This window comes from Alosa pseudoharengus, unplaced genomic scaffold (genome assembly GCF_046254945.1).
Source record: "Alosa pseudoharengus isolate Yale_2024_CS ecotype anadromous, Long Island Sound unplaced genomic scaffold, YU_APseudo_1.1 YU_APseudo_1.1_scf_10, whole genome shotgun sequence".
NCBI classification, from domain to species: Eukaryota; Metazoa; Chordata; class Actinopteri; order Clupeiformes; family Clupeidae; genus Alosa; species Alosa pseudoharengus.
This window is the reverse complement of record NW_027468565.1, coordinates 9,636,375-9,661,851: the sequence shown is the minus strand read 5'-3', so window position 1 is coordinate 9,661,851 and position 25,477 is coordinate 9,636,375. Positions and strand designations below refer to the sequence as shown.

The following is a 25,477-nucleotide window of genomic DNA, read 5'->3' as shown; positions in this document are numbered from 1 at the left end:
CACACACACACACACACACACACTCATACACCCCTCCTCTGCCCTGACCAGCTAGCAGCACAGCAGCACCCCCCTGCACATATAAGGCCGTGTGGAATGGAGGTTATTTTGGGAAGACAACTGCAGGCGCAGACAAAAATGGAAATTTGTGTGAGCCAGGCATGCATGCATACACACACGCATACACACACACACACACACTTGTGCTCCGAGCCCATCTGTCTCTCTGCTCCCAGCACATAGAACAGGACCCAGACAGATGTTATAGCCTGTGTGCCCTCTATCATCACAGGGGATACACACTGAAATAGCCTTACTACTCAGCACATGAGTGTGTGTTTATAAGTATACCATGACATTTATATTATGTGTGAATAACACTATCATTATCTTACACACACACACACACACACACACACACACACACACACACACACACACACACACACACACACACACACACACACACACACACACACACACACACACACACACACACGTGTGTGTGTGTGTGTGTAGAGCCTGTGAGTGTGTACAGCCTTATCAGCTTACTGTAGAAAGGCAAGGTTAAAGTAAATGTAAAGCTCCTTCCCTTTGTGTCCCTGAGTAGTCGTAAGGCATAGCATATTCCATTTGCTGCACAAGTCAGCTCGGAAATCGATAAAAGGAAAAGAAATCAATAGAGAATAAGAATGCTCTTTCAGTGGCTGGCTGTATTATAACACAAAAAAAGGAACACAAGCGAGAAGGTTTGAACAAAATGAAACAATAGACACGTTCTACTTTCTCAAGTCTGTTACACAACTCCTCCCGTAACCCATCCCCATTTAAAAAGAACACCGTGACCCACGACTCACTGTGTTCATTTGCTCATGTACAGGACATCAGCACAGGAAGTTGTGACAGTGAGTACTGAGGAAACACACACAGACACAGACACACACAAATACACTCAGACACAGAAATGTGTATGTAGGGTATAGTGTTCTGGTGTATGTGTACTTTCTCTCTCTCACACACACACACACACACACACGCACAGGAAAGTGTTTCCCTGGGGGAGGCGTGGCTGCTGCTCCTACTGAGTGAGTCATCACGAGCTTGAATCATGACGCCATGAGGCAGGGCAGCGATATTCACTGACACAGGCCAACGTGAGCTTATCAGCAGCTGTGTCCTGACCTTAGGCACGGGGTGTGTGTGTGTGTGTGTGTGTGTGTGTGTGACTTATTTTGGTGAGATACAGTGAGCGAGGCAGAGGAGTGAAAGATTTGGAAAGAGGTTGGGAAGAGAGGAATCCTCTGGGTGAAAGCAGAGAGAGAGAGAGAGAGAGAGAGAGAGAGAGAGAGAGAGAGAGAGAGAGCAGGAGAGGTGGGAGGGAATGCAGGAGAGCGAGAGAGAAAGAGCGTGACAGGGAGAGAGAAAGAGAGAAAGAGAGGGCATGAGAGAGTGTGTGTGAGAGAGGGAGAGAGAAAGACTGCATGTGTCTTAATGAGGACAGCCCCTGTGCCTGTCTTAGAGACACCTGTGAGAGCCAAGGCTGAGAGCGCAGCTGCTCCGACCCCCCCCCCACACACACACACACACACACACACAGTCTCTCTCTCTCCCTCACACACTGGAGTGTCTGTTCCCCACCCGTCACAGAGGCTGTCTCTGTGGCACGTGTCACCAGACCAGCTCCTGTGTTTGCTCTGCCCCCGAGAGCTTGACTGTGTGTGTGTGGGCGGAGGCTTTGATAGCGGGAGGGAGCAGAGAGAAAGAGAGAGCAAGTGTTGAGTGAATACATGCATGCGTGTGTGCGTGTGTACGTGTGTGTGCATGTGTGTCTGTTGGGGAGGAGGTTACAGGGGGCTGGCATAAACAAAACAAAAGCCCACTGAAAGGTTTTGAAGTACTCCACAGTGAGCTCTAAGAGTGGCTTACATCATCAAAGCCGCACGTTCTGGTTTCTCTCGTCATGAGTAGCATGGAAAATGATAGGAAGAAATAAAACAGAACCTGCTGAGACACTTGTTCCTTCAGCTTGAAAAGAAAGCGCTCCACGTGAGAATTCAACATGGGTTGGACAGAGGACACATACACACACACACAAATTCTCAGAAGTAATTTAGACTCATTCAAAGGCTTTACCTGACATGCGTGTTTAGGGCTATTTATCTTGGCAGTACATCTGGGCAGTACTTAGAAACGCGACAAACTATGACACAGTGTGTGGAAACTTCCAACGCACATTTGTTGATGACAAAATGTATTGGGACTTGGGTGCTGCTCAGTCTCAGGGATCCAGCCATTTCACAGGAACAGGATGTGCCCTAAGTAAACAATTCCTCTCATTTTTATGAGTCCCCAAGAAAAGAAAAGCACATGAGAAAGAGCACGGGCCTTTGTAGCAGGAGACCATACCTGTGCGCTCCACTGGTGACTCTCGGTCAGTGTAAGTGTCCCGGTTCTGTGAACACATTGAGGAAGGGAACATTCCTCTGTGGACGCAGGTGTCAACAGGGTGTCTATCTGTCCTCTCTCTGCACACGTGCACCATCTAGTTTTAGACTTAGCCGAGAAATAGAAAAGCCACATTGAATTCGACACACAAGTTAGCAGCAGCAGTAACCTCAGCTGAAAGATAGCTCTGTGAGTGTGTTAATAGATAGTTAAGCACGTTTTGTCAGTTCACGGACAGATTTTTTAAAGCATTAAGGCATTCTATGTATCAGGCTACACTGCCCTTCTTGGAGTGTATTCATTTAATCAATTACAGTACCGTAGGCTACATAGTAGCTTAGGGGTAGGCCTACATGAGAGCAAAGTATCAAAGTAATTACACATTGCTTAATTGTGTATCATAAAGTTATATTACTGTCCTTTTGTATAGTATTGCCAAAAATCCCAGCAGGCTTCTAATTGTTCTGATTATTATATTCCTATACAACATTGCAATCAATGACACAATCTGGCCAGATCTTCATGTACATGGCATTCGGTTTCCAATGAGCTAGACCTATATTAAATTTATTGTTTCCCTTTTTTAAAATTATTACTCAAATGATAACTCTTATCAGAATATAGATGTGTCAATTAATGTAATACTTGATAGCTAATCGATTCAGTTGTTGCACCTTATTTAGAAGGCATACCATCATACTGGCACCAGTGCTCACTGTAGAGAGTAAACAGAGCTACAAAGTGACTTAATCTCCATCATGAATTAGTGAGGCCCTCCACCAAACGTCTGTTTCTTGGCTTAATAATGTACGGCTGAGTCGGCTACAGTTTCCTTGTTCACAAACTGGACGACAGATGACTAAAATGGCTACGCTTGGTTTCTATGCATCAAGAGCCGAAATATAATAGTCTCCAAACACCAATCAAGCGTTCTCTCATAAAAAAAAAAGAATTCGTCAGCCAACTACTTCTAAACTGTAATTATGGAAAGACCACAAATTCAAAGGAGTGACTACACCACGTTGTAAAATCACCAATTACCACTGACCAAAGAGAGGTTGTTAGATACTGCTGGAGGCCTCTGAAAAAGATACACACACACCTCACTGACATTTCAACAGATATTTTTAAAAGCATCTTTGATTAAAGTGTGACGTTTGTGTTGAAACCAAAATGAGATCCAGCTCTGATCGCTCCATCAAACTGGATGGCAAACTGGCCCAGTCCCCTCTCTGTGGGAGTCCATGGAGCAGGCACTGCGAAGGGAACATTTTTGAACAGAAAGCCAAATATTTTCCAAGTAGACTGCAGAGCTGAAAATGCGTGCGTGTTTGCAGTTGTGGGATTCTGATCAAAGATTCACAGATGGTGGTGCCCCTCTTTTGGGATACAACACCCACGCACGCAAGCACGCACGCACACACGCACACACACACACACACAAATCTGTCTTCATCTCTTTAATTCACCAGTAAGTGCAGGGATGAGCAGATAAGACTCCTGGTGGTTGGATGATCACATCTACCCAGCGGTGCTGGAAAGGCTGAGGTTATCATATAAAAACAACAACAAATCAACAGTAAGCAATTTAAGATCTACAAAAAAGAAGAAAGAAATCTCTTAACTAGCTAAATATGACAACTTCTGCTGACAAAAACAGCAGCAGGTGCCCTAGTAAATATATTTCAGATTTTTTTTTTATTGGTCTGCCTGTTTACACATCTAACATCTGAGGACACAGACTTCATCTACCTGTTGTGGTGCTTGAAGGTCTTTTAATATAAAACGAACAAACTGTCAGAACGGGCTAAAACACTTCATGACACACAATCTGAATCTGGAATCTGAATGCCTTTGGAATTTTGAAAACGAAACTCGAGCCTCGCGGTGGAGGTTTGCAACACCAGGAAGCACAAGAGGCATAAAACAGGCTGTTTCTCCTCTGATTCTTTTCCTTTTCATGGACAAAAAAAAGAGTACTTTTAAAAGCAGCAATGTGGAGGTTAAGACAAAAACAAAACAAAAACAAAATAAAAAACAAAACATAATAGAGTTTTTCTTTCACATGATTAGGAGGTCTTGAACAAAAGTTGTGTGTGTGTGAATGAGAGTGATTCCTACAACAGAAAGGTGTGTCTGTGAGTATGTGAGGTGACACAGGGGTGGCAGCTGAAGGTCGTCCGAGGTCAATCGGAAGGACGCCCAACAGAAACCTGAAGTGTGGGGTCACTCCCTGAACTCTCCTCTGGTCCACTACTTCCCCCAAGGCCTGAGTCAGAGCCTGTGTCCACTGCAGCCTCTAACCCTATGCCCGTTTCTGACCCCGTGCCAGTCTGTCCAGTGGGCTGGGCAGCGCCCATTTCAGTGCCCGTGCCCATCTCAGTCTGTGCCACGTAGAACAGGATGTAGGCTTTGGCCTTCCGCACGGCAGCCTCGTCCGTCAGAGTGACCGTGCTGTCGTTGAAGTGGTACCAGCGGCCCTCGTGACTGCCATAGGCTGTGTAGTGGCCTGAGCCAACCCTACAAACCACACCCCACACACACACACACACACACACACACACACACACACACACACACACACACACACACACACACACACACACACACACACACACACACACACACACACACACACACACACACACACACACACACACACACACACACACACACACACACACACACACACACACACACACACACACACACACACACACACACACACACAGACAAAGGCAGAAGAGAGAACTGCTCAACACCAGCTAGTATTTCCCCAGAGTGGATGAGACTCACTGGACAACATCTCCCCCTACTGGACAATCTGAGTATGTCACTCAGTTCTCTCAATTCTCACTCTTCATTTATGTTTCCACGATTAACACATTTAACTTCAGCCCAAGGCAAACAGATGTTTGGAAAACACTAAATATAGTGTATAGTGCATATATATACATATCTTGAATTTCCCCTTGGGGATCAATAAAGTATCTATCTATCTATCTATCTATCTATATAAGTATAGTGCATATATACTGCTCAAAAAAATTAAGGGAACGATTCAATCACACACTGGATCGGTACTCTGACACTGTTTGGCTCTGAGCACAAGTAAAACTTTTGAGGCGAGTGTTTTATTTTGCAAGAACTGTCATACATTCTGTGAAAGTAGTTTGAGAATGGAGAAAAGGGTGGAATGTTTCAAAAGGTTTGTTTTAACAATTGTGGAAAACTGTAAGTGTTCCCTTATTTTTTTTGACCAGTATATATATATATATATATATATACACACACACAAATAATAACTGACAGCTGATTATGTACTTAACTTTGTTATGTAAACCATCTTTAAATGTAAATTGTTAAACATTTTCACTTGAGTGAAGCTCTACAGCTCATTAGTTGTAATAAATCACAGTGAATGACTCTGAAAACAGGTTTTGTGAGGGTGAGAGGCACTTACCCAGAACCATGATGCACCACAACAGCGGCCAAGTCATATAGGCAGTTCTGTCGCAACGCACTGTCCGGCTGTCAAACACACACACACCTATTTTTTTTAACTGGTCGTCATTTTTAAGCATAATTTTTGATTGATGATTTTGATGATTACAATACGGCAATATTATTATAATATTTATTTGCTTGGTTGCTTAAATATTTTTACATCTAGCAGGTAGCCCCTCATGTCCAGGCCTCGCATGGGAAACTCCACGTAGGTGTCAACTTTATTCCTGAGGTAGGCCGTCCAGTGGAACCGCTTCAGGTGCAAACACAGCACCTGATGAAAGAAACAAGCATGCTGCATTTTAATCAAACATCTATATGAGTGTGTGTGTGTGGTTTTCACAACACACACTTAAACACCAAAACACACAAAGATGTCTAGTTACTTCAAAATGGGATTATTTGGGAAAAATAAACATTTCTTCTGAATTTCTGCATGTTACAAAAGGTCCCACTGATCTGAATCAACACTGGACTGAAATTGTTATTTAGGATCTCTCAAGTGCTACCATATTTCAGAATGTACTTCATGTTCTCATGTTCTGTTCCATTAAAAGGATTTGGTGCGACAATAAATGGTTGCTATGCAACACAAGATGCTACTCAGTAGCTAGGAAACAGGGGTCTAGTTTCCGGTTTTCTTTTCACTCTTTTGAAGACGTCCACAAGAAAATGAAGACTACATAATACTAGCACAGCATAAAACAATACAAGGCTGAGGAGATTTACCTTAGGCAGCTTCTGGACCCAGAATTTCTTGGTGGATTTCTGCCTCTTTTTACATTTATGACACATGTACAGCTCTGTCTCATCCAACTCCTCCAGCTCTGTAAAACTACGCAGGCAGTCTGCCGACACACACACACACACACACAATGCATAACATTTAAGATGTGGAAAAAAAACACTCAGCCAAAACTAGTTTCTCTGTACAGTGGTCTGGCCACAGTTTCTGGTACATTTTAATGACGGTTCAGTGCAAATCCACAAGGCCCAGGAGCCCAAACACAGCCTCACTTTGGACACCACCTTGGTACACCACTACACTTGCAGCAATTGGTTTCTATAGGCATCCGTCCCCTCAGTGTCTCAGCAGAAAGCCTAGTGTTTAATGGCTATATTATGGGTCAGTGAGCGCTCACCTCGTAGCGTGCAAGTAGGCCCAGGTTCTTGGTCTTTGGACCTCTTAATGCGGAATTGGCTTGGAATGTCCAGGGACATGTCTGAGGAGGCCAAACGGAGGTCAAAGGTCAAACAGCCATTCACAAAATCAGATTCGCTGCAAGAGGCACAGTTGGAGAAGACTGACTAAAATAAACATGCAGAGGTCACACTGGAATGGAGGAGCAATAGTTTGGCAAAACATACCGTAAGGGTCACACAGGCTTTAAGATATTTAACAAAATCACCAATTTCAAAAATCTAAAAATTAACAGCAGATTCAGAATATATAATATGACAACAAAGGTTCAGTTTTGACCAACTGGACTGACTGTCATGGCATACCCCATACATCATTCTCAAGACCATGCACATATTTACAGCAGCCAAAAGGCAATAGAGAATGTATAAAAACTGATGCGAGAAAACAGCAGAGAGCAACAAAACAAAACAGCACTGTTACAAAAACACTGTTATCTCTGCTTCCGGTCACACACACAGAAATGAAGATAGACACATTTCTGATGAGAACCGGCTCTCAGAAGCCCAGCCCTGCTTTGGGATGTCATAGGGAACAATCTGCCCAGACGTTCTGTGTGTTCTAACCTAGGAACGGGTCTAGCTTCCGGGACTCGGTCCCACAGATCAGGCAGTTGACTTCACTCTGCAGTATGCCACCAAATATGGAGGTGACCACTGTGGAGGTCCCATTTCTGAGGGAGAGAGAGAGAGAGAGAGAGAGAGAGAGAGAAATATCAGCAACACTCATCAGAAATCATACACATAAGTTCAACAGAGGAAACGACAGATTAAGCTCACACACACATTCACATACACAAACACACACCACAGTAGCAACCGAGTGCGCCACAATAATAAGCAGCATATCACCTCATATGAAGCAGTGTGTCTGTATGTGTATATTGTATGTGTATATGTGTGTGTGTGTGTTTGTATGTATGCTGGTCTGACAGGATTGTGTTTTGATTTGTGGTCATCTGTGAGCTGAACAAACTGGCGTCATATGCACAGGAGGACCCACACATCTTGTTATGGTGTGTGTTGTGCATGCAGCCAGATCCATCCTATCTGTCCATCTTAAACACACACATATACACACACACACACACACACACACACACACACACACACACACACACACACACACACACACACACACACACACACACACACACACACACACACACACACACACACACACACACACACACACACACACACACACCCTCATTCAGAGAGGCTTAGCCTGCCTTATCGGTCATCACGACCTACTGAGCACGACTCAACAGGGAGACGCCTTTTCAATAGCACCCGCCAAACAGACTTAGGGGACACTGGACAGCAGTGTCGCGACTGGGGAGGTCAAAATGGGGCTATCGTTATCACAACAGGATGGACGTCGCCATCAGCATCTGAGGCAGCAGTGTATGTGTTTGTGGCTGTGATGTGTGGGTTACACATTCAGACTTTTGAGAGCCACAGGCACAAACACACATGCTTTCACAGTCTACTACTCTGGCACAGTCACTTATATACAGACACACTCACACCAAGCCCAGATAGACAAATTATAGCACTCATAATGCACACACGGGCATACATGCACGCACACGCACGCACGCACGCACGCATGCACTGACTTGAGGGAATGTGAGGGGTGGGTGGGTGTGTGTGTGTGTATAACACACTCTCTCTTAACACACACACACACACACACACACACACACATTTCCTCCATATACTTTGAACTGTGTGTGTGTGTGTGTACAACCATAACCGTAACTTTTGACGGTATGTCCACAAAGGCACACTGTCTTGTATAGTACATGGTGTCCATGTCAAAAACAAATAGAACAGAAAATATTGCCAATGTAGCACTCACATCAGTCATCTATGGGCAGGTCAGAGCGTGCGTGACTAGGCCCAGCACAGTTTTCATGAATACCTAAGAGACAGCGAGTGTGTGCGCCCATGACTAAGTGTGTGTACATAAGCTTGTTCTTTTGACCCCTGAAGCCGGTCTCAGCTAGTCAGTGTCAGCTGCGTGATTTGCTTGCGTTGTGTGTGTGTGTGTGTGTGTGTGTGAGTGTGTGTGTGTGTGTACTGGGCCAACCTGGAGTGTGAGAGCAGGTAGGTGAGAATGTATGTGTGCGCGCGAGGTGGGCCAATGCGTATAAGCTTTCTGCGTGGGTGTGTGAAAATCAGTGAATGCCGTGTGTCTGTGGGAGTTGGTAACTTGCACAATTTCCCGTCAAAGTTTGTTCTGATGTGGCCTGTCTGCTCTCTCTGTGTGTGTGTGTTCTCTTACAAGCAGTACTTCACAAACAAGTTAACTCCACTACAGTCTGTGGGTGTGTGCCCCTGCTCTAATGTAATGCCTACAGTAGGCAATTGGATATTTCCAACTTGAAATGGGTGTACCCTGAATTTACAAGTAGGAATTCTGACTTGTACCTGCCCTTGCTTATTCTCTACTCAATGTTGGTACCACGTGTGTGTGTGTGTGTGTGTGTGTGTCCTGCACTTATCCTCTGCCTGTTGATGCCATCTGCAGACACGGGGAGCAACACTTGTGTGTGTGTGTGTGTGTGTGTGTATAAAGATGAGTGTGTGTGTGTGTGTGTGTGTGTGTGTATGTGCGTGCGCGTGTGCATGTATCTTACACCCAGCACTTGTCCCCTGCCTTGATAGAGTCTGCAGACACAGGTGAGCGGTGAGCCCCATTGCGGCTGCCCTGAAGCTCTCTGTGAAGGTGATCCAGCAGGTACCGCATGAACTCATGAGCATCCTGCTGCTGGTAGCCCCTACACACACACACACACACACACACAGAGAGAGAGAAGAGAGAGAGAGAAGAGAAGAGAAGAGAATAGAAGAGAGAGAGAGATAGAGAGATAGAGAGAGAGAGAGAGAGAGAGAGAGAGAGAAAACCAAACACACACAGGGTCAGACACACACAGGGAACACAGGAAAATATTTTATTCAAAAAAATTGGTACAAATAATTTCCATGGTCACAACTAATGCGTACAACTTATTACATTTTTAGTTGCACTTGCAGTTGGTTACTATGATGGCAATAAGCATGTGGGTCATTCTGTGTCATATCAGACAAATTCCAGGAAAATGGTTCCTGCACCGTCTCAGATTTTGCTCAAAGTTTGTCTACTTAATATTTAGGTCCCAAAATGAATACCTGTAAAATATTTTTGTTAAATTCCAATGTTTTCATACATTTCTTCACCCTTGATTTTGTATGAGTTTTACAATATCAGAAATGTCTCATATTGGAGGCCATGTTTGGGCATTAATATCTTGAAAAGTATTATTCCTTGCCTGCCCATACTTTGTAGGGTGGAAGACCGACATGTTCTCGGTATGTTTGGACTGTTAAAAGTTTGTACTGCATGCCCATTAGTTTTACATAAGGACCTAGATATGGAAAAAATGCAAAACTGTTGATGTTGAGGGTCTTGTAAACTATTTTTTTGTATCCACATGGCACTAATCATTATTTTGTCTGCAAATACTGTCTGCAAATGTATTAATGTTGAGCCAATATTTGAGGTCTCTGCAACAAATGCACATGAAGATATTAAGGATGAAACATAGTGTGATTGCATTTTTTGGTAATGTTCATGGGACTTAAATGGTATGTGGCGTAGCAACTAGGAATAGGGATGTCCCGATCCAGCTTTTTGCACTTCCGATCCGATACCGATATTGTAGCTTTTAGCATCGGCCGATACCGATACCGGCCGATCCAAGCATGTATTAAAGACTAAAGATATTTACTTATTTTGTTGTTATACTCATGTTGAAAAGGTTTTTACTCTTAAGAATAACTAGCCAACTTAATTAGGTTATTTTGAGATGCTGAGCTGTTATTTTATTCTTTTATTTTTTTATTCTTAACAGGGTTAAATAAACACAAAATAATAGTCAATTAACCACACAAACTGAATTGGCATCAGTGCTCTGCTCTTGAACAACAAGAGTGTAAACCAAGGCTTAAAAAGCCATCAGTGCAAACAATATTGTAAACTGTATAAAAAAAGCAAAACACACAGAAAAGCTGGGTAGAAAATGAATAGTCAATTAACCACACAAGCAGAATTGGCATCAGTGCTCTGCTCAAGAGTGTAAACCAAGGCTTAAAAAAGCCATCAGTGTAAACAATTTTGTAAACAATATAAAATTATATAAAAAAGCAACACACACAAAACCTGAGTAAAAAATAGTCAAATTACCACACACACACACTGAATTGGCTATAACAACCCAAATAACTGTCACGCCCTTCTACAGTATTGCTATCTCCTCCACACTTTACTGCTCCATCTCATACTCTCTTCAATTTCTACTGTTTGCCCTGGCTGCAGTCTGAGCATGATGGGGAGATTCTTCTTCACAAAGGTGATCATTTCAACATGCTCAGGTGTCAGCCTGCTCCTGTGCTCATCAATGAGAAGTGAGTCTGCGCTAAAAAGCCTCTCACTGTTGCGTTTTAAAAGCGAAACTGATGCCTCAACTGGTCTGGGTTTGCTGAAGTAACCTAGGCTACAGGCTGCATTTATTACAGAAAATCAAGCAACATAGCAAGTAGGCCTATCTACACTATTTAGAGACAGGAGCTTAAGTTTACCGCGACAACAGCTGTCACTAATTATGACCGCCGCGCAGCGAAGATCTGAGGTTTAGTTTTTTGTTTTCTTTCTTTTTTTCTTTTCTTTTTCGCATGTCCAAATGTCCGTCAAGGATTCCCGGGACACTGTAAGACCGGGGTACACGAAACTGGGTGGGCATGTAACCCCACATGGATAGCATGGAACCTCCTGTTTTCGTTTTGAGCTGTAGCCTGTAGCCCCCCCGCTGGACTGGACCCCCGAAAGGAGGGTAGGGCAGACACAGTTTTCTGTGAATATCTCGAGAACCGTAGGGTTTAGGAGGACCATTTTTTTTTTGTACGTTTATCTCAAAGGGCCATGTCAACCCATTCCATAACCACTCATTTCATGTATAGCGCCACCTAGTTAAACACAAAAAAGTAAAAATGAGGTGTTGTAATCGCAGGTATCTGTGACCTAACATAGTCAAAACTGCACGAAATTGGAAGTGTAGGATCATTATGACACCCTCTGAATGCACGCTAAGTTTCGTGGAATTCCGTTCATGGTGGGCCACACAATAAATTAATTTATGTTACTATACACCAACTGGCCTGTAGGTGGCCGGAGACAGTTTTCTGTGAATATCTCGAGAACCGTAGGGCCTAGGAGGTCCACCTTTTTTTTGTATGTTGGTCTTAAGGGGGCATGTCAACCTATCCCATTACCACTTATTTCATGTATAGCGCCACCTAGTTAAAAATTAAAAAGCAAAACATTAGGTGTTTTCATCACAATATCTCTGACATGGTTGACATGGTCAAAACTGCACGAAATTGAAAGTGTAGGACCATTATGACACCCTCCGAATGCATGCCAAGTTTCGTGGACTTTCGTTCATGGGGGGGCCTTACAATAAAATAATTTATGTGTACATTTAGTGACCGTACACCAACAAGGATTCCCGGGACACTGAAAGACCAGGGTACACGAAACTTGGTGGGCATGTAACCCCACATGGATAGCATGGAACTATCGCTTTTCGTTTTGATCTGTAGCCCCCCCGCTGGACTGGACCCCCCGAAAGGAGGGTAGGGCAGACACAGTTTTCTGTGAATATCTTGAGAACCGTAGGGCCTAGGATGACCAATTTTTTGCGTATGTTTGCCTCTAGGGGTCATGTAAACCCATTCCATATGCACACATGTGCATAAACAGATACATACGCACACATACATTCACAGTAATCCTACGTATGACGCATACTCACACAGTAGACATATATACGCATGCATGCACATGCACACACACAGGCACATAAACAGGCAAACACACACATGCACGCTCACACACCCACCCACACACACATAAACATAAACATGTACACGCACACATGCACACAATTCAAGAATTTCTCAGAATTATGAACAGGCAAGATGGGGGTGGGGTTGTATAAAATGTATATTACATGTGAAATCTATGAACTAATCATGTTTTGGTACTTGTTGTCTAGCAGTTACCAGTGAGAATTGAGTGTGCATAATGCAATTCAGTGAGACAGTTAGAATCATATATGCCTTTCAGCGTGACTTATTTTTGTGAAAAACATGTGCTGGACTGGGCGGTGGTCATATTTTGTACCGCTCTGCGGTACATCTAGTTCACATCGTCGTAGGCTGCGCCGATGCACAGACTAAACAGTAAAAAAAGTTATGATAGCCTACTGGAAGCTTCTACCCTTTTGGATGTGTAGAGTTGTAGGCCTAGGTGCACTTAGTTGTTAGCGATTGACCAGGTTGCTTTTTTAAATGAAATGCGTTTGTTAGGCTAGCCGATTGTAAAAATAGGGAAATTAAAGTGTGTGCTGTGCCTATACATTACACAAACAATCTTAAATTGCGGAGATAACATTCGTTAGACAGGCAAAGCTGTCAGCAGCAACATGCATAAGAGCCTTAATAATGTTAAGAGGGTCTCACGGACACTCGCGGTCGCGGTTAACATTAGGCTATATTAATTCAACTGTGACATGAAATGTTTGCTCGATAACTTTAAATTCTTAGTGGGACATGCACAGACAAGTGGGATGCTGGACAGGTCGCTAGGTGTGCTGAAAAACCGGACCGGATTTGTGCTGAAAAAAACTGGAATGGATTACCTACATCGGTGCGCTGGAAAACACGGACCGGAGTTTTGAAAACAAACTGGATCGGGAGTCCGGATCGGGATTTTCCCGTGCAGGCCGATCCCATATTGATATGCATTTTTTGCTAATATCGGCGGCCGATCCGATCCAAATATCGGATCGGGACATCCCTAACTAGGAACACAAAAATCAACGTGGGAATAGCTCAGTTTATAGTCATTTCATGTATCAAGTGCCAATGATGTACCATGTTTCATTCATACATAAATACAATTACTTGTTTACATTGTATACCTATGGGATTTAATTCTTGGCAAAAAACAATGATTTCAATGAAATCAATTTATTTATCTATGATACAACATTGCCGCTTTGTACAATAAATGCCCATTCACTGAGCTACTTTCACATACCTAGTAGGCACTTGAAAGTCTATCATACATCCTATGAAAATGACCGAAAAACGCAAATCTCCCCTTGTTTAATCCTAAAAATCTTCAAGAAAAAATAACGATTGATACGTACAAAAAAGCGTACAAAAACAAGTTCATACCACCCTTAACTATCCTCGGTGACACCAGACCCTTCTCAATTGAGATTGAGAGTGGGTATGGAAAAGGTTTGTTGACTTATGACTTCCAGCAGGGGCGTAACTAGTAGGGGTGTCACGATTCTCCAAATCCTCGATTCGATGTAATTTTCGATTTTAAAGTCACGATTTGATTCGATTTTCGATCTTTTTCAAATATTACTATTAATGCATTCCTTATATGTTATTTACTCTTTTTGGTCTTTTCCTTTTCTTTTTCAAGGGGCTTTTATTTTGAAACCGCTTTGAAACCGTTCCAACCGCGAGGTTGTAATGTAAACAGAACTAACATTAGGCTAAAACAGAGACGTGAACATATTGAAATGAAACAACACAGAATGTTAATTTGATTGTTTCAGCACACTCCGAAAAGACCCAAGGTTAGTGTTCATGGAATATGTACTTATAAATGTGCATTTTAAGCCTTAAAGTAACTTTGGACTGTAATTAGACCATCTTTTCACTGGCTAAGTTGAGTGGGCTAAATTAGTTTTAATTGACGTGAATGAACGAATACTTCCACACCGGTGATTTCAAAGTAGCAAGAGGGGCTTTGATTTCGGTAGGTTGATGTGTAGGCCTATATTTTAACTGGCTGCAGCGATCGGAGTGTTGACGCTGCAGTTCAGCACGTGCATGTGTGTTTGTGCGTCTTGGCATACATGCTGGACGTGACATTGGGGGTGTGGCTGCATCGTCGATTCTACTTTTAAGTTCGAAGTTCGAGATTGAGATGTAATTTCGATCGATTTCGAAATAAAATCGAAATCGTGACACCCTTAGTAACTAGCAGTGAAATTAAACTTAAATTGGTGCATGAAACTCTTACCAAATCATTTCAGATGTGCAGCAATCCTGTAAATGAAGGTTTTAAAAAAATACACATCCATACCACATAAGCAATTGTATTTGTGTGCCCGGGTTTTAGGGACATTGGAAATGGGCTTTAATGGCCTCTTGGCCAGACAGAGCTGCAGAGCAAACCCCAAATTTGCCAAAGGTTCGAATGGGTATTCCGAGGCTAACCCTTACGGCTTCTACACACAGTTGCTTTCCGTCAACGCATGCCAGTGGGTGTTCCCGACGGTAGCTATGCAAATGACTTGAAGTATAACCGTAATTTGATTGGTTGGTGCCGTCCGTCGATTGGCTTGATTGGCCGGTGCCGTCTGTCGATGCAGCAACAGCTGAACTTCTCAACACGAGCGACAGGAAAAACGCTACGCAACGGACCCACAATTCAGTTTGGCAACGGATGACGTGAGCCCATGTAAAGTGAATGGGATGCGTCTCCAGCACTGCAACGCACGCAACTGTGTGTAGGAGCCGTTAACGTCACTCTTTTTGCACTTTTTCCAAATCTAGGGCCTTGTAGAAAATCAATGAGAATGCAGTACAAGCTTTTCCCATAGCACTGGTACAGTATGGAGGCCCTGCATCCTGACTCTTGAACACACGCTGAACAGTAGCGGATTACCTGAAGCTTGGCATGATCTTCCAGATGACGTAGAACAGAGCATCTGGACTGAAGGCTGTCTGACTGCCCTGCCACAGGGAACACAGCGTCTTCCTGAACTCCTCCACCAGTGAGCTACATAACACACACACGCGTGCGCGCACGCACACACACACAGACACACACACACACACACACACACACGGTGACAACACGCAGACAGACACACACACATACACAAAACGCAGACAACATAAACAGTCAGAGACAGTAGACACAAGCACAAACCCCGCAGACACAGAGCCACATACACACCGAATCCAAACAACCACGCAAACAGACAACAAAAACATAAACACACATCAGTCAAATCAATTGTTTTTTTTTGTTTTACACACACAAGAACTATTTTCTGACTACCTTACCTACTGAGTGCTAGAACAGACCATCTGTCTACACTGCTGTCTGTCTCTTTGCAACACACGCAGAAAAATGAGAGATAGGCTATATCCACCATGTGCTACTGAGTAAACAGGCAAAATGGCCACATACGCAGACATGTAGTCAGACACCCACGTACACACACACACACACACACACACAGGCATGCAGCTTCTCTGTCATCTTGTCTAATCAACTGCAACGTAAATCACTGCCACCTGTTCCAGCCCCCGTCTGCTGTCTCTCAGGCATGCCAGGATCAGAGCGTGAGAGGAAGTCATTATGTCATTACGGCCCTGCATGCCAGCGCTACCGACTCTCCCTCCTGTCTATCAGGGGGCCATCATCACACCAGCTCAACTCAAGCGCCACGAACAGCAGAGAGCACTGAACGCTACGGAGCACAGGCACGTTGAGGTTTCTGATGGTTACAGCGATGGGCACATGCGCACACTAGCCCGTCACGTTTCTGCTTCCCACTATAAACACATACTCTTTCAAGTATTATTTGAGAGCTCTGATGTGTTTTATACAAAAAAAAAAAAAAAAACCTTGAAACCCCCTGCCTCTTTCAAAGCTGTGGAGGACTTCATAAACACTTCAAAATGAATACATGCCAATGTGAATTAGAGGCTCTACCCTGTTCCTATCTACACTTCCAAAGCGGAAGGGGATCTTCCACACTGCTAAATGACTACATGTAAATGTAAACAGTATGCTCCAGTCTGGTTCAGATCTAAGCTGCTGCCCACTGGTGCCACCTCCCCTGCCCTCCCGGATTGGCCCGCAGCTGGAGAGGACCTTACACACTGCTGTCCCCCTGGCTGCGCGTGTGGTACATCCTCCGTCCCGCAGTCTTTCCACTCCGCAGCGCCACCGCAGGCAGCTCCTTGAAATAGCAGCTGAACTGCTCAATGTTACTGCAAGGAGGGACAGGCAGGCAGGCAGAGAGGGAGAGGGAGAGGGAGAGGGAGAGGGAGAGGGAGAGAGAGAGAGAGAAAGAGGGGGAGAGAGAGAGAGAGAGAGAGAGAGAGAGAGAGAGGGGGAGGGAGAGAGAGAGGGAGAGAGGGAGAGGCAGACAGAGAAATGGAGAAGGGGAGGAAGAGAGAAAAAGAGAGAGAGAAACAAAGAGCAATGTAGGGGGAGGAAGACAGGGAGAGAGAGAGAGAGAAAGAGATGGAGGTAGGGGGAGGGAGAGAGGAAGGGAGAAAAATAACCATTGAGCGAAAGAAAGAGATGGAGATAGAGAGGGTGGGAGGGAGAAGTGGAGGCAGAGAGAGAACACTTATGTAATTCAACAAAAAATGAGTAGCAAAGACTCTCAAACATACCTCAAAGGAAAGCAGAAAGAACAACTCATTGTTTATGAGTTTCATAGTGTATTTACTAGATGCCATAGCAGCCGGCAGTGCAACTAGCCAATTAAAGCCAGATTAGGAAGACAGCTGGGAAACGACTCGCATTCTGTGGTCAATCTTCCCCAAACAAGCATGACATCCTTTTACAAGCAGTGTAAAAGGAGGAGAGTCAAATCTAAACTCAGGCTGTTAAAAAAGTCATGGATGAGCACACTCCAACTCATGTACACTCGTGTGTGTGTGTGTGTGTTTATATAAATATACAGATAGATTTGCATATATAGGCTATATACACATTACGTCTCTGTCGGTCTGTCTCTGTCTCTCTCTCGCTCTATGTGTGCATGTGTGAGGGATTGTGAGTGTGTCTGTTTGTGTCTGTATGTGCGCGAGAGTGAGTGAGCGAATGTGTGTGTGTGTATGTATATATATGTATGTATGTATGTATATATGCGTGTGTGTGTGTGTGTGTGTGTGTGTCCTAAGCTGGCGTGTTCCTGTCTCTGAGCCTGGCTTTTGGTGGTTAGCAGGCTGCTTTGACAGGCTCTGCCCGTGGCTTTAGAGCCTGCCAGCCAGTCAGTCAGCCATGCAGCCACTGATCCGGCCAAACCCGCCCTCCCCTCCTCCAGACTAATCGTCTGGCCGCCCCCCAGACCACATTGGCACTGGCTCACTGCTCCACCAGACCCAGCCAGGGCGCGCAGGGCCAGCCTGTAGCCCACACAGGCCAGCACAGTCCTGGGGAAAGGGCTGGGGTGGAGGTGGGGGTGCTGCTGAGGACAGAGGGGGAATGGTGTGTGTGCTGGAGAAATGAACACACACACACAGACGCACCACCTGTGCAGGTTGTAAGACAGAGCTGGTGGGGTTAATGGGGATGAAGGATGTGTGTGCTGGAGAAAGGCACACGCACGCGCACGCACACACACACACACACACACACACACACACACACACACACACACACACACACACACACACACACACACACACACACACACACACACACACACACACACACACACACACACACACACACACACACACACACACACACACACACACACACACACACACACACACACACCAGGGTGTGAGGGGAGAGGATGGGGCTGAGTGAGTTGAAGCATGTGTTGAAGTTGAAGTTGAAGTGTGTGTGTGTGTGTGTGTGTGTCAAACACATCAAAATTACACCAGACCACCTACAGATGGCACGTGGGGGTACGGAAGTGCAAGCTGATTGTGTTGCTGCTGATGGAGTGTGAGGGTGAGCAGGAGTCACTCAGACCACACACACACCACTCCACCTGATCAGCTGGTGTTGATTGGGAGTGAAGCTGGGTTTAGGTGTGTGTACCAGAGGAGGAATACGATATCTGCACGACATCAATATTGAATCAAATGAAAACTGTGCATGAAAATAAAAATGTCTGTCGCTAACCGGTTTCAGGGAGTAAACCAAACCCAAGTCGCTGCCCTTGTGTTGCAGGTGGGCACCAGCAGTGACCGAAGCCTTACCTGAGAGACTGGAGGATGGCATTCATGAAGCAGGTGTTCCCTAGGTTACGAAGGCCAGTGGCACCCAGGGATAGAATACCACTCTGAGAATAAAAAAAATAACAAACACACACACACACACAATTAAACCAATGAATTCACTCACATTCACAACACTGTGTTTTAAGGACATAGACTTGAATTCTGGGCTTAAACAGAGTGGATACAGCTCCCAAAAAGAACCAAAGTTTATTTTCCACTGCCTAAAACTCCGACATCAATCACACCTACAAATTCCTTCCATATTTTTGAACCTCGCCACAAGACTCAGCCTCAAAGCTTCTGTCATCTTTGTGTAGTTTCTCTCTCTTTCTTATTTTTTTTATCTCTCTCCTTCTCCCATTCTTTCCCTCTCTCCCTCATCGGCTTCAGAGCTCTGCGGCTTCCAAAAACCCTCTTGGCAGCGGCACCCTTCAGTGGCATTCTTCTGTGCGCCCTGTCTGCACAATTAGGCCGGATGCAGACTGTTGGCGTAGCGTGAGCGTGTCAGCTGCGTGGCGTGTACGTTTTCATTTCAGCTGGAATGTTTACAGGTTAGAGGTTGCACACTGCCTGCATGACACGCACGTCTCAGGCGCGGCTCGAGCCACGCTGAAAACACGTGCATGCTAGAAATAGGACTGACGCCAATATTTCATGTGCCATGCAAGCGTGTTGGAAATGGTTCCAGGCAAAATAGACTACAAACATAGACTATGTTTGTCATGTTGAGGCAAATATATGTCATAAATGACATTTTGATGTTTGAAAGTCTCTAGGTTTTGACATAAATGCATATAAATGTAATTTTAAAAAATAATAATAAATCGATCGATTTCAACTATTGCACCTGTCAATACAGAACTAAATATTCTGTAGATTATTTTCCCGTCAATACTGCAGACGTTGTTTTTGCTCTAATCAAATCAGTATATTTATGTTTAAAATGATGTAAAATTGAAATATAAAAAAATATATATTGAATGGGTAATTATATGTGCAAACAAATGTACAAACAAAAAAATGGACAAAATAAAGTTGAAGAGCATGCATTTTATCACAGGGAAACATGCATGTGTACAGACAAGGCAGGCAGCAGCAGCGCCACGTCAGACACGTTTCTGGTGTGAATAGAGATAGAAAACACCACACAACCGCCACGCAACTGACACACAACTGACACACAACAGACACACAACAGACACGCTGGCAGTCTGCAGCCGGCCTTAACCTGTCGTCACTACAATTACATCATACTAATGCACTCTCTCTAGCTATTTCACTTGGCCATGACAGGCCTGGTGTGTCTATGTGTGTGTGTGTGTGTATATATATATATATATGTACTGTGTACACAACTGAGGAGATTCCAAAGAGCTGCATCTGCACGTGCAGATAAGACCAATCTGAGCCCACAGAGGCACCCACTGATCTACAGCACGCAATACTGACGTGGGCAGCTCAGTGTGTGTGTGTGTGTGAGAATTTGTACAGAATGTGTGTGATGTGTATTTGCACTGTGTGTGTATTTGTATGTGTGTGTGTGTAGATAACTGTATGTGTGTAGAGTGTATTTGTACTCTGTGTGTATTTGTATGTTTGTGTGTAGATCACTGTATGTGTGTAGTGTATTTGTACTCTGTGTGTGTGTGTGTGTGTGTGTGTGTGTGTAGATCTCTGTATGTGTATAGAGTGTATTTGTACTCTGTGTGTCTGTGTGTGTGTGTGTGTGTGTAGATCTTTGTATGTGTATAGAGTGTATTTGTACTCTCTTTCTCTCTCTTGCTAGCCCGCTTTCTCTCCCTCTGTATGAGTGTGTATGTGAGATCATTTGTGCATTTGTACTCAGTCTGTGTGTTCGTCTGTGATAGAATGTGTTTATATAACTAAGTTTATAATTATTTAGTTAAACACATTTATTTAAATGTTGGAACATTGCTAATAAAAAAAAAAAACATATCAGAGACAGAAAAGGAGTGCACCAGTGTAGAATATATGGGCTAGCTGCTGTGAAGTCTCCTTCTTGACACAAAATGTTGTCTTTATCATACGCCACCTGCCACTCACCTCATCTTTGAACAGCTTGCTGTCGAGAGGGGAGTTTTCTAGAAGTTTCCTTTTCCTGTCACTCAGGGTCACGCTGCAACACACACAAGACACGTCAGTGTGCTTTTGTGTTTCTCTGAAGAGATGTCATCAGCGGATTGTCCTCTAGTCTAAAGCCACCCAGGCAATATTGCATTTCACTGAAGATAGTCAGACACACTCACTCACTTACGCACTCACTCTCTCTCTCTCTCACACACACACACCAAGAAGTCATATTTCCAATCATTTCACTCCCAAATCATTCTTTGGTTTCATAAATTCAAAAATATTGCCTATAAGAAATGCACTACTATTGTCTATAAAAAGTGCACTATAAGCACTCGCAGTAATCAATGTTGTCTCTCTTTTATGAGAGTAAAAACAAGTATTGATAATAAAAAACATTTCTAAGAGCATGATGTTTAAAAGGCCATTGAAAAAATTAAAAGACTGGGTTTGAAGAGCTCTTCAAACAGTTTTAACCTCCAATCTGAGAACACTTACCACAAACACATGCACACACACGCAATTTAGCACGACAACAGCTTTGATGTCACAAACACAATGGGATGGAACACAGATACAGTCATACATATATAGACACACACACAGCATTTACCATCTCCATATTTGGTGAGGACAGCTGCTTCACCAAAACCAGAAACTACAACATATTCGTTAAAGTGCTGCAGCTCAGATGCCACTGTGCACTACTGTGTGTCACTTTAAATATGAGAATAGAAAAATCCACCCATTAAAGGAAAAACACCACACCTTTTAAGTTGCAAAGTAAAAGCAAACTTTTGGGGTCTGTGTGTGTGTGTGTGTGTGTGTGTGTGTGTGTGTGTGTGTGTGTGTCTCATACTCACTTCTCCAGACTCTGAAGATGCTCTCTCACCTTCTGCAGATGTCCCAGCTTGGTGTCGTTCACCACAAACTCGTCACAGCGATAACTGCAGACACACACACGCACAAAACTGAACGTGACCACATGCCCAAGCAAAGCCTAGATTAAGGCCTTCACAAGTGTGTAACAAGGCTAGAGAGAAACTATGTGGGGGCCCTATGACTGCTGAAATACAATTGCCATCTGACACCAGTTGGAGATAGTAATGAAAACAGTCTAAAGTGTTTTCAACAGTATTTCCCAAAATGTTCTATTTGCCAAATAAAACAATGGTTACTAAGGTCAAAAGCTCAGTTCAGCAGACTTGTGAGTGGAAAATATGTCGGCAAAAGACATGAAAGGAACATTCACAAATCTTGACACATAAGAATGTGTGGACACAGAAACACACACACACACACACACCAGAAAGTGCTGTAGCTGCAGTCATACATACAGACACACACACTGACACACACACACACACACACACAATACCATTGAAACAAAGTATCACACACCAGAAAGTCTTCTGGTTGCAGCAGTCCATACACACACACACACACACACATAAACAAAGTATCACACACCAGAAAGTGCTGTAGCTGCAGCAGTCCATACACACACAGTGCTGAGTCTTCTCCCTGTCCGGCTTGTCACACTTCTTTTGGCTGGCAGCAGGACCCTGAGTCTCCTCATAGTGCTTCTTAGCATGGCCATTCACATACCTGAGTGAGTAACAGAATAATTACCCACAATCCTCTAACGTCACGACAGGCTCAAGTGCGTCAAATTATCTGTTTTACACATTCAATCAACCTATAGTTTGTTCTTTGGAGTCTCAACAGAAAAAAAAAATACATCAACATCTTCATTCAGATGTGCCTTCTTCCTTTGGCATAGGCATGCATATGTGCTGACTAGAACACATGACTGATGACCAGGTGTCTGGACTGATTGGTTGCATCACTGAGGAATCAGGACCAACAGCATTTGTTATTTTTTCATGATAATAGACCCTGTAGTCCAATAACAGAATGTTTATGTACTCTACTCTACACCAACAGCACCCAGATGGAAAAAAAACAATTGAATCATAATGGATCTGAATAGCTGCCGCCACCTGTCAATAATTAAAAGGGTAGAATTCACAAATCCCCTGCTGACCTGATATAATTGCTCTTGACTGATGGTAAATTATTAGCAGTGTATGTTGTAGCATGTATTGGGCCAATGTTTGAGCAACATCTGTCAATAAGCACTCACCTTCCACAGTGAACATTTAAACAGGTCAGACACACCCATGGGCTCTTATTTGACCGGCAATCTAAAGCAGAGAAGGATGAAAGAACACACACAGACACACACATAAATACTTCCAGTATTTATTGTATGATTAACCTATGACAAATAAAAGGCTGCATAAAAGCCACAGCTTCTGTAGTGTATCGTTTCAGCTCAGTATTTCTGAGCCTGACTGATCGGACATGAATCTCACATCTCTATGCGTTGCTTTTCACTGCATAAATGTGAGTAAGTGAGTAGGAGGGAGAGAAAAAGTGAGATGGCGAGAGACAGACAGACAGACAGACAGACAGACAGACAGAGAGAGAGAGAGAGAGAGAGAGAGAACAAGCTCTGGGTTAATTGCCTTGATCACCTTCTCCCACAGCACACAACAAGCATCTGAATGAGCTGTTGCTAAGGAACAGTCGATCCCCATGAATGCTGCCCTGTGCATGAGTGCATGACCGAGCAATTGTGGAAAAAGTCAATAGTGGGGGTCTGTTCATGCCTCTGGGAACCTACCTGACAAGCTAGGATTGCAGCATGACAAGTCATTTACATAAGATAAAAAGAAAAGAAAAATCTTTATAACCAAGTCCACTGTATCATAAATTTATAATGTCAGGTCCAGGAGTTTTGCTGAATAATAAATGGCACTCTCATTCTTTACAGCTTCATATTATTATGTTTTCCTGACCAGCAAGTTCTGGTTGTGTCTGAAATCTATCAGTCACTATTTTACCAACATTTGGCTGGTGGCTGGTGCTAGTTGTCGGCTTCCAAGATAGAGAACGTGCAGTGAAATTAAGAATGGCAAAACATTATGATTTACTACTGAGTGGCTGGTGAATTTGGTCATTTGTCTGTCATTTGTCTGGTAGATATTCACATTTTAAAAAGTTAATTTCCAACCCCTCTGTAGAATTTCCAATCCCCCTAACAATGTGGACAAGCAAGCCGTTACCCCGTGAGTTGGTGAACTGAACTCTACCCTTGTGATGCACATATTCCCTTACAGATAAACGATAAAGTTAGCACTGTATGTCCTGTCAACTCAGATCACCATGAATGAATCCAAACCAGTTCTGCATCTGACACTTCTAGCTGACGACCTCGCCAGCAAGTAGATAGAAAATATCTGTTCTACAACTTTTACTTTACACGTCCGGTATTTAGAATCAGATGTTATGTTAGCTACCTCGGAGCTGGACTTAGACTAGACCAACGTGGCTTAACCTTGCAGTATATAGTCTAACATTATACGAGGACATTGTAGCCATCAGTGATGCTGAAATGAGAGAAGAGTGCACATGTCTAGCTGTCTGGTGATGACTCACTTACCGCCACAACACCACGACGAGGGTGAACCATTTGGGAACTTTGAAGGGTCCACTACAACGCACACATTGGAGTTCAAATGAGGGCACTCCATGGACTTCACGGGCGTTGTATTCTCACGTCGGTTTCACCGGGTTTATCCTGTCATTCAGCAGATCACATGAAACTAATGTAACGGTTCAGATATTTTTTTAACTACGTACTTCTCCTAAGGCTGCCTCGCCTGCAGAAATCTAGCCAAATGTGCTAAGCTAACTATCCAGGCTAGCCTACGACAGAGAGCTAAGTTAGCTAGCACTAGTTATCGATACCACTCTCAGCTGAAGCTGTCGCTGAAGGACTAGCTAGCATCCAGCTAGCGTCTGCATTCACAAGGCCTGTAAACCGGTGGTCAGATTCACTTTGGTGGATTTTTGAGGTCGTTCTAATTCTAATAGGACCCTGACGATATCAGCTGCATTGAGAAAAGAGCCACGTCTTTCATGAAATTCAGGCCGAGCCCTTCGGAGACTGTGGCGTTTCGGAAATCTTCTTCTTCTGTGAATTTTACTGGTAGTTTGCAAACGAAGTGCTTTACCGCCATCTTCTGGACTGAGGTATGATCTCCTACTT

The 25,477-nt window shown here is 43.8% G+C and overlaps 1 protein-coding gene across 1 annotated transcript; it reads right to left on the bottom strand.

Moving 5' to 3' along the window:
- Positions 1-3,890: 3,890 nt before the first annotated feature.
- On the bottom strand, positions 3,891-25,464 carry usp3 (ubiquitin specific peptidase 3). Its single transcript, XM_076262928.1, has 15 exons — positions 24,869-25,464; positions 23,507-23,567; positions 22,831-22,968; positions 22,224-22,307; positions 21,334-21,406; positions 19,249-19,331; positions 17,179-17,292; positions 15,953-16,066; positions 9,798-9,938; positions 7,720-7,826; positions 7,095-7,175; positions 6,682-6,800; positions 6,113-6,226; positions 5,909-5,976; positions 3,891-4,965 (listed from the first exon to the last, which is right to left on the bottom strand). The coding sequence occupies exons 1-15, from the start codon at positions 24,957-24,959 to the stop codon at positions 4,632-4,634; spliced, it is 1,722 nt and encodes a 573-aa protein (XP_076119043.1). The 5' UTR covers positions 24,960-25,464; the 3' UTR covers positions 3,891-4,631.
- Positions 25,465-25,477: the final 13 nt, after the last annotated feature.